Source organism: Lygodium microphyllum, chromosome 10, assembly GCF_053477565.2.
Source record: "Lygodium microphyllum isolate KBCC chromosome 10, Lygodium_microphyllum_v1.1.10, whole genome shotgun sequence".
Taxonomy (NCBI): Eukaryota; Viridiplantae; Streptophyta; class Polypodiopsida; order Schizaeales; family Lygodiaceae; genus Lygodium; species Lygodium microphyllum.
Window position 1 is genome coordinate 16,661,391 of NC_141144.1, and position 10,490 is coordinate 16,671,880.

At 42.6% G+C, this 10,490-nt stretch overlaps 1 protein-coding gene across 1 annotated transcript; it reads right to left on the reverse strand.

Moving 5' to 3' along the window:
- Nucleotides 1-927: 927 nt before the first annotated feature.
- LOC148029745 (uncharacterized) lies at nucleotides 928-1,871 on the reverse strand. Its single transcript, XM_087687124.1, has 2 exons — nucleotides 1,264-1,871; nucleotides 928-1,011 (listed from the first exon to the last, which is right to left on the reverse strand). The coding sequence occupies exons 1-2, from the start codon at nucleotides 1,693-1,695 to the stop codon at nucleotides 988-990; spliced, it is 456 nt and encodes a 151-aa protein (XP_087543250.1). The 5' UTR covers nucleotides 1,696-1,871; the 3' UTR covers nucleotides 928-987.
- Between the last annotated feature and the right edge of the window lie 8,619 nt (nucleotides 1,872-10,490).

A 10,490-nucleotide genomic window follows, 5' to 3' on the forward strand; every position in this document is an offset into this window, starting at 1 on the left:
TTCTTAAAAGGCGATGCTGTCAACTAAGCTCAATAAAAAGATTACGTTGGAAAACATGAGCATGATATAATATAACACTGTGCGCAACATGTGTGAAAACTAGTCTTAAAATTATAATTAAAAACAATCAATTTTTAACTAGAACATTTACAAAAGCAAACATACTTTTAGGTGTCAACTAACCTCGCTAAAAAACCTACATTAGAAATCGTGAGCATGATGTGACAATGTGAACATACTAGTTAGGAAAAAAGCATGCAACTAGCTTTAAGATCCTATCACTAAAAAAAAGCGACTTTTAACTAAAACCTTGACAAAAGCTAACAAATCACAAAGTTGTATAACAAGTAATTTAAAAAACAAGCTATATTGAAAAATGACCTACATTAGAAAACATGAGCATATTGTAATGATGCATGCAACAAAGTAAGCATATTTATAATTTATCAAAGTCGTATAAGAAGTAATTAACGAAAAACCCACATTGGAAACCAGACTACATTAGAAAATATGAGCATATTGTAATAATGCACGCATGCAACATAGGGAAGAAAGAGAATGTGTACCTTGTTTCAATATTCTATCATGGAAAACAATTGATTGTTATCTAAACACTATTTGGAAAAGTGACATTTTTAGCTTATGGAGGAGTCGAAAAGGATTTTAGGATTTTGCAATAAACGTCAAGACCTAGAAGGATTTTAGGTTGTAAAGAAAATGCTACAATCATGTCAAAAGTGCATAGAAAATGACAACGTGAAAGGCGCATTATTTTGCAAGTGACATGTAAAACGACTTTAAAGCAAAGGCATGTATACATAAAATGACAAACGCGTCACGCGAAGCAGAGCCTTGGCAACTTTCTGATGAAACCGCGCAAGCTTCACTCATTGTGTGTGAGAGAGAGAAGGGGGGGGGGGGGGGGGGGGGGGGGGGGTGTACGGTGCCATCAGCATTGAATGCCGAAACATCGCGATGGTAGCCGGCCTAGAATATGCCGTGCTTCTTCTTCTGCAAGAATTAGATGGTTCAAAATGAGACGTTTAAAAAAAAAAATGTTCAAAATGACATTAATTTTAAAACAAAGTATGTTCAAAACGAAATTAATGGAAACATTACGTGTTCAAAATGAAACGCAAACAGAAGTAGAGATTTGTCTTTTAACAATATAATAACAATAGTAACGATAGAAAACCTTGCATACATTTTTAGTATTTCAAGACAAACTAAGGATATAAGATGGGTGCGAAACGAGACTCGTACCCGGCGGCCGCCCTGGCCATCGCTCTCGCTGCTGGAGGAGGAAGAGGAGTCGCCGCCGCCCTGCCCCCCCATTTTGCCCTTCACCTTCTTCTTGATCTTCTCGATGGGGCCCTCGTGCTCCTGCTGACGTGGAGGCTGCCCGTAGTAGTCTTCGGGGTTGCCATAGCCAGCTGTGGGCTCAGTGGCGGAGCCGTACTCCTCATACCTGACCCCGCCACCCTCGCCGCCAGCTGGCGGGGCGTCGACCTTCAGCGGGTCCTCCTCGTAGCCCTGGCCGACCGTGTACATCCCGTACTCACCGCCAGCTGTCGGGCGCGTCTCGGCCTGGGGCTGCCCGCCGGCGGCCCCATGGCCGTGGCGGGCGGCCTCGTCGTCCTTCCTGTGCCTGCCCATGTGCAGCTTCTCTTCGATCTTCTCCACCAGCTTCGACATGGCAGCCTGTCCTGCAGATTCTCTCAAGACGATCGATATACGTATTGCGATTGTGATGCGATCACCGCTCGCCTGAACCAGAAGAAAACAGATATATTATGAGTGTATGTGTGATGGAAAATTAACCAGATCGGTCTGGAATCATCAATCTGTTTCCAAACCTATCGATACCAAAGGAAGGGTCGAGACTCGGATTTTTATTTGCCGACATACGCCCTGCCCCCCCACGGCTGCACGGAACTACAACGCAACGTGTCAAAGATGTATCATGTATGCTTGTCCAAGTGTCAATCTCCTCCGCGGTCACGTGTCCACTGCTCTTGGCCCCACGTCTTAGACAGATTGCTCAGCGCCCCGAATCACGTCAACATAGAATCTTAAGCTTGAGATCTGGAGTAGATTCTAGATTGTAGATTGATTTGGAAATTTACATGGTATCTGATCACTGGCACTTGCCAAATGGACGTTTTAAGTGCAGTTTTAGAGTGCCGTCCCATGGTGGGTTTCGATATCTGCACCCAAGAGAAGCCGAACCATGCCACACGGAACCCAGCTCCACCTTCCCACATGATGACGTTCCACCGGATGTGACCCATTGTGATGCGGTAAGCAGGGATGACGGTGGAAGCTTCATATACTAAGTGGGGTGCCACACGATGAGTTTGAAGCTGTGTCTCAAATTTCAGTATAGTTTGTGGACAAACATTCTTATTCAAGCAAGGATATTGGATGTTAAAGGTCAATTGTAAAGGACATGCTAGCTTGAAAAAGAGTGTCTACATCCTAACCACCTAAGGCAAAATTAAATGCACCAAACTATAGCCAAAGTTTTGGAACTTTTACCAATTTGCCAAAGTTGCATAATGCACAAAAGAAGGTCACAAATGTCAAATATGCTCTATGTTTGCCCTATAAGTACCTCCTATGTGTTTCAAAGAGGCCCGTGGAGGGCACTCTAAAGCAAATGAGATGACTACCTATCAACTGTCAACCAAATAAGTAAAACACACAATGGTTTGTTAAACTTTTGCTACTTTGCAAAAAGTCGGGAAAATGAACAATCACCCCTATCTTTCTAGCATTCCTTCCCAAAACCCTCATAGGAAGGGAATAAAACTAAAAAAGCAATAATTTTGCAGTCTTGAAACTAATTGCGTGAAGGCACTTGTATGTGAATAGACTCTCTACACAATAGAACAACTATTGGGATATGAAAAACAAACAAGCTATAGATTGTCATATGGCTTGCACTACAAGATACAGACCTTATAGCGACGTTTAAAGCGACGAAAATACAAACAACAAAATTTGCCCCCGTCGTCGCAAAAAGCGTCGTTATTGACGACACCATAGAATCGTCGCTATATGCGTCGCTATATGCGTCGATTACAGGAAATTTGCGACGCTCATAGCGACGCCAATAGCGACACGTGCAGTAAAATTTGCGATGTAAATAGCGACGGTAATAGAGAAAAAAAAATTTGGCTCTGCTGCATACAAAGCGTTTGCAAACAAAAAGAATGTATACTGAAATCATAAAACTGATACATGAAATAAATACATGATATCGCATAAAATGCGATTGGTACAATCATGAAACGATATCACTAATACATAGAAAATGTCTACATAGATCAGGCGACTAAAAACTAAAGGTGTGTGAGCTCTAAGGATCCAAGGGCGAGCTACAAATCCTCGTCCCCCGAAAGCTCGTCCCACTGCAAAGGAGCATCAAACGGATTCTACAGAAAAAGAAACAACATATCAATCCACCATACAATAATGCATTCAAATATCTCATGGTAACTACGGACAAGAAAGATGAGTGACTTACAGGGCCGCCGCGTCTATACAATCGGTCGATCAATGCCCTGAAACCGTGCCTCTCTGCATATCGAGTCTCAAGGCCTTGCGGATCGCGATTTGTAACGGAGTGCTGCAAAGAAAACAAAATGCTAATTGTTAGAAACATGATTGTCAGTACAAAGAATATCTCAAAAAAACAAATAAGCAAAACAAAAGAGAAACTTACAAAGTCCTCCAAATATGTCCTGTGGCCGCCACTCCCAAGATGATGTACCGATCCGGCCTCGATTCGTGCCCTCGCCGCCTCCCGCTGCTGACTCCAACGTCCTGGCGAATTTGTAGCCTCCTCCCTCAGTCGGCGCCAGTCGTCTGCATCTAACCACTCGGACTTTGGAGCCCCACTCTTGATTGCCTTGCGTGCGTCGGATAGTCTATGTGACATGTATGCACGCATGCAATCCATCATCCAGCCCGTAGAGAATCTATCCACTGCAGCTGGCACCGGGAACTCCTCGTGCAAGGATGCTACTATGTAGTCCTTGCTCCCCTCCGGTATGTTCCTCCAATGATCCGGGACGTTGTGCCGAAAAACTTGTTGGCACAACTCCCTCATGCAAGCCATCACCCTCCTCCCCTCATCATTCATGATGATGGCTCCTGACCTGCCATCCACTAGGTATCCATAGCCCCTAGGAGTATGCCTAAGATGGGCCCTCTCCCATCTTCGTCCACGCTCATGGGCATATCCAGGAGACCCCTGCACATCCGGTGTACCGACGGGGGTACCCTCTCCCGGAGTGCCACTCAAAGGGGTGCCACCAAAAGGAGTGCCACCAAAAGGCGTGCCATCTGCCGACGGCTGCGCAAAAGCCGGAGTAACTGGAGTGGACGTCCCCACAGGTGTGACAAATCCTGGAGGTGACGCAGCTCCAGCTGAACGACGAGACGGAGACACCACGTCCGTGTCTCCACAGCAGCACCCCCCTGATCCTCCTGCAGTTGCAGTCCCTCCCTCTGGCCCAAGTCGCGAGCGTCGAGATCGTCTGCTCGAAGCTGAAGCATCTGATTGCGCTGAAGCTGATCTAGCTGAAGCTAATCTAGCAGAGCGCCCTGAAGAAGAACGAGACAGCTCCTGATCTGCCATCTCTCTGAATCTCGCGAGCTGATCTAGAGACATGCGTGCCATCATGTCCTGAAACTCCTCGTCGCTCATCCCTCGACTCATCCTGAAAATGTCGATACCTGCACAGATAAAAAATGATGTTAGAATAATCAATTTAAACTATACAAAGCACATTAATATAAATCATTTTTGAAAAATCCCTCTTAAAATGCGTATCTTATCTACCTTTATGGAAGATCTAAACAACGAATTGAGTAAGACAATTCTCCAAGAATGAAGTATTCTATGGTCCCATGTTAATCTCCTGACACAACTCTGCATACACTGGAAGGTCGATAGACATGTCACCACAAAAGAACGAGTCTGCCTCGTTCTCAAAAAATTCTACGACTTCGATATTTCCATCATTGTTAGCCGATGCGGGCTCCAAGCTTGCGGTGGCCTCCACCCCTTGTAATATCGATCCCTCTATTTGCATATTTTCTTCATCTATGCCTGGAACATCGCTTTGATCATATACTCTCGCACCTCGAGGAGTTGAAGGTATAACATACCACCATCGAGGTTGTCGGGGGTTTGGATAGAAGATTACCTGTTCACAAACACTTACAAAGCGACTTCAAACCATTGTGACATAAACCATGTCGTATTACAATTAGCAAGCAAATGACTATTTGTACCTGTTCACAATGGGCCGGCAACACAAAGGTGTCGCGCAAATCCATCCATTTTTTTTCGGAATCTATTTCGAGAAATCCAGATGGACCTCGTCGAACTATTGCTCCAGCTCCTCCAAGTATCACTTTGAACCACTGCACATCGAATAGTATCATGGAGAAGCTACGGTAATCCACCGTAATAATACTTTGCAAGTTTCCAAAATACTCCATCTCCTCCACAACCGTGTTCGGATCCGTTGCTCGTCGCCGGCTCTCTTGCTCAAACCTTGCCATGACACCACAGTCCATTGTGGAGCGTATTTGGTCAATACGCTCCACCCGAAAATGCCGTCCGTGCGACCACGCTGCACTATATATTTTGTACTGCACATTGAAACACTCAAATTAGATGTAGCAAGCAAATTTAGATACGACACATTCTAAACCCCTCATTACCTTTGGACTACATCCCCTCAAGAACTCCCACTCCTCCATTGAGACCTCTGTCCCTTCGCTGGATGCTGCGGTCAAGGCTCCATGTAACCATCGTGTTGACATAAACCGCGGCATCTCCTCCATGCCTTCGGGATATCGAATCGGTCGGTGACGCGTACTGCGTCGGAATTCAGCTCGCGCTTTCTCTCGATCTTGCCTTACAATCTGGTACTTGGCGAGCCACGTCTCCATGGACGCATGGTGCAACATACAAAAGCGATTCACCTTCTCTTCCATTGAGACATCCATTCTTTTTTCTACCCCATTTCCAACCACCACATCTCCAATCAGCCTATCATCGTCCTTCAGCGTCCATAGCATTTCATTGTCTGGTTCCACCGTTGGTAGCCATTGTGAGATATGCACTAACGCCTCTGACACCAACCAACCTTCCGCCATGCTACCTTCCGGACGAGCTCGTTGTCGCACAAAGCCTTTTAGGGTTTTCATGAAGCGCTCCAAGAAGAATATCCATCGTGTATGGATAGGTCCAACAATCTCCACTTCGTCCACAAGATGCACAAGAAGGTGAACTTGTATCGTGAGCATGCTAGTGGGCAGGTATTTCTCAAAGAGACAGACCATCTCAACTGCTCCCCGCCTTGCGAATTCAATAGAGGATGTCTTAATCTCTTTCTGTGAGATCCATTGCACCAAAGGCGACAACTTGTAAATGGCCCTGCGAATTTCTGGAGTTAGGCATCCCGCGATCGCGATTGATAGGACAAACTGCCACAAATGAGAAAGCATTGAGAATAATGGTCACTTTTCAAATTTCAAAATGTCCACACTAATTAAAATCCATTCTGTTCACAAACCTGACATATCTTATGCCAATCATGGGATTTTAGCCCAGACATCTGGTCATCTTTAGAAAATGCGGACCTGAGAGAACGCATCATACCCGTCGGAGTGCGGATAGACTTGATTACTTGCTTCACAATGCGCTCTTCTTTGGTAGACAAAACCCAGGGAGCGCAAGGAAGCTGCACTTCCCCTTCAGCACTCGACTGCGGCCAAAGCGCCTCCATCTTACCTACCTCCTTTAAATCCATTCGTGACCCTATAGTGTCTCTCTTTCTTGTGATGTGGTCCCATAGCAAGCTGCCCACATTTTTGAAAATATGCATGGGATCCAATAAGTGGTTGACCTGTAAGTGGGTCCAATATGGCAACTCGTAGAAAACTGAGAACCGTCGCATTCCATTTGGATGTGATTCCGGGTTTACCATTTTCAGCTTGTACCAGCTTGCAGTGTTCATATGTGCTAGAGGTCGTCCAAGAAAACCTTCCCTGAGTTCATGATCCTCCGGCAAGAAAGCGGCGTGTCCTTGATATACCATCTTCTTCATGGTTCGTGACCTTCGGGAGTCTAACTGTGGCCCACACAATGGACATGCATGATAACGTGAGGTAACGAGACCTGCAAGGCGATCCACGACCTAGTGAATACTTGATTGAATGAGATAAAATATAGATATTACCAGCGAGAACAAAGGTCTGCTCACCTGAGCACTCTCCCAATCCCGGAAAGTCATGCATCGTCCACATGAGAATGGCTCGAATGTTTGCTGACCGCCGACCATCTCGCCTGCTCATATCTTGCACCGTGACCCCCTCCTCCCACAAAATCTTAAGCTCATCGACTAATGGACGAAGATACACGTCCATATTTTTTACTTTGTAGCGGCCCGGGATGAGCAAGCTAAGGATGAGATGTCCTTTCTTCGTAGAAAGCCATGGAGGAATGTTGTAGTTGACTCTCTCTCCCTCTCCCTCTCCTTCTCTTTCATTTCCTCTCCTAAACAAGCAAAAGAGAACGATTTAAACCTTCAACAAACAAAAGAAAGAGAGAGGGAGACTCACCAATGAGATATGGCGAGCGTGGGCGGCTTCTCTTTGCAACGAGGGCTCCTCCTCTCCTTCGTGAACAACGGCGGCGGCGGCGGCGGCGACGGCAAGTCTCTTCCTCTTCTTCTCTCACAAAGCCTTCGCTCTCTCCCTCGCTCTCGCTCTCAAAAGGCGAAGAAAAGAAAATGAAAACGGCGCTCTGGTTTCGGCCGCGCTTTTTTTCCCTGCAGCGTCGCTATTGGCGTCGCATTTGCGACGCAAATAGCGACGCCAGTTGCGACGCCAATAGCGACGCTGCTATCCGCTGTCGCTAATCGGCGTCGCTACTAGCTCAAATCCTTGTAGTGTTGCTTTGGTATTGTGTTGCAAATATGTTTTCATTCTCTAGAGTTCTTGGGGATTGAAAATGTTTTTCTTTTTCTCATTTTCTTCTTTTCACGATAGAATGTATGGGTTTGTCTAGTGACAAAATCTAGGTTTTATTTTCACTTTGTTTGAGCCTCTATTTGTCCATATGTGATCAATTATTGATTGGTATATGATTGTATGCCGTATGTGTCTATGATATTTTTCTTGGAATAGCTTAAATGTGTTATCTAATAAGGTTTTAATGTAGTTGATTTTAAAGTGACGAGTGAAAATGTAATCATGTTACTAAGGAATTCTTTGTGAAGTGTTATCTATAGTTGATGCCAATGTTGTTCTCGGTATTGCTAGAGATTTGTAGATGAATATACTATCTATTAATTTGTGGATGTTTTGAATTTGTTGTAAGGCACTCAATTTTATTTGTAGACTTCCAACAGTATAGGGTTTTGTTATCATAGTATAGTGACATGCCATTGTTAGAGGTGTAATTTTCGAGGTTTAATTGTGGGATTGTGTTTTTAATAGGAAAAGTAAGGGAAACTATGAGTGTAAGCATCCAACAATTGTGCAAGCATCACAATTATATGAATTCACTTCAAAAGTTGACCGAAAAAAATTGCATAACACAGTTGCAATTCATACCTTTTTAGAGGCTCGATTGAGCATTTTTCCTTATTAATGGAAATCTCTATAAGTTATCTTTACCATGCATGTTGTTAACCAAGCTATGGGAAGCTTGAAAAGCCCTTTGATTAGGTGGTTGTAATGTTCAAGAAGACCTTGTATTCTTGTTAGTACAAGAAACATTTCTCCTATTCCAACAACACCAATAATGAATCAATGGACCTCATTAATCAGGTCTAGTCAAATTTGTCAGTGGAAAGGGCACACTCTTGAGTGTTCAGTTGGTTTACTTGCTGGTAGTACTTATCATTGATGTAGGTTTTAGTATGTGTGCTCATTGTCATGTCATTTTTATGTGGTGTTGTTGTAGGTCATCTCTTATGGGGTGCATCTATAAGGATTCATCTATATAAGGTGCATTCAAAGGGCATTAAGGAATACCCTTTCTTTACATTCTATAAGGCCATAAAATGACCCCTTTCACTTTACTAAACTTACACTTTTTAAAAAAAGTGTAATTATTATATAAATATAATCATATAGGTTTCACTAAATAAAATACCATTTCTTTTGAACTCATGTGGTATCTTACATGCTTTGTAAGGTGTACCCCCAAGGGGGTCATCTACAATGTCCTCCATGATTGCATCATTGCAAGAAGATGTAGATGGAATTTCAATTTGTTTGCTTTGTCTCATGATGTTGTTGGAGTTATGTTGATTATGTGTATCATTTCTCATGAGCCTTAAACGTGTCTTAATTGTTTTGAAGATGGAGCGCAAATTAGCTTTGGATGGGTATTCTCATTACACAAATATAGATAAAGTAACCAATATTAATGTAGTTTTTATGATCTTTTTGTTATTAAAATTGATTATAATCATATAATCTTGTCCTTGCCTATTTTTTTAAGTCTCACTTTTTATTATTGTGTACATGGATGCATACTCTGCTACGAAAATGCATGCTAGCTTAGATGATCTGACATGATAGTTTTGAATTAGGTATGGAAGAATATGTCAATATCATTGATATTTTCTTTTTGCAAAATGAATTTTGGTTTTAAAAGTAAAGTTTATTTTGAAGGTTCATTTGTCTTAATAATTTGGAATATACAAGTTGATGAAGTTAAGGTAAAGGGAGTGCTAGGTGTATAGATTACTATACACTAAGTTGTTGCGTATTTAATGTGTTTCCTATGTTCTTGAGGCACATTAGTTCATAGAGGTTTTGTTAATAGTTCAAATGTCAATTGCTTCTTAATTTTACCTAATTCTCCTCTATTGTTTTTAAAAGTTATATGCTCCATTTTTAGCTCATAGTCTCCCTTTAGCACACTTTCTAAATTGATTACATTCAAGTTCTTAAACATAATATATGCATGCAAGATGCACACACATATGTTTATCATAACTATCATGAACTTGAAATGTGAATCTAGTAAGGTCGCTTCTTTGGTTCACTAATTTCAACAATTTTCGAGCCATTGATATGGTGCACAACTTATATAATCATGGCACATGAAGCACAACATTGTCTATAGCATTAATGAGGAATGACATGATATTTAAATTGCACTTTTGCCATGCAATCAACACACATGGAGTAGATCCATTGCTTCCTTCATTAGAGATACACTTTAAGATGAACCAATTAGTAGAGCACTCACACAGAAGCTAATTTAACTGATAATTAAAACAAAAATAAGAATAATACGATATTCTAATAGGTTGTTAAGAACCGTCATTCAAACTCATCTTTAGATGGTGCAACTTTTGCTTTAGCTCTCCACTTAGACCATTATCCTTAGCAATAGAAACATATACCCATTTGCACTATGCATGGGAGTCCTCCATGTAGGCAAGGCC

Bases quoted from the DNA above. Each gene is read 5' to 3' on its own strand.
- LOC148029745 (XM_087687124.1), bottom strand. From the start codon at position 1,695: ATGTCGAAGCTGGTGGAGAAGATCGAAGAGAAGCTGCACATGGGCAGG. The intron at 1,012-1,263 runs GTACGAGTCTCG...TAATTCTTGCAG, and splicing joins ATGGCCAGGGCGGCCGCCGG to AAGAAGAAGCACGGCATATT.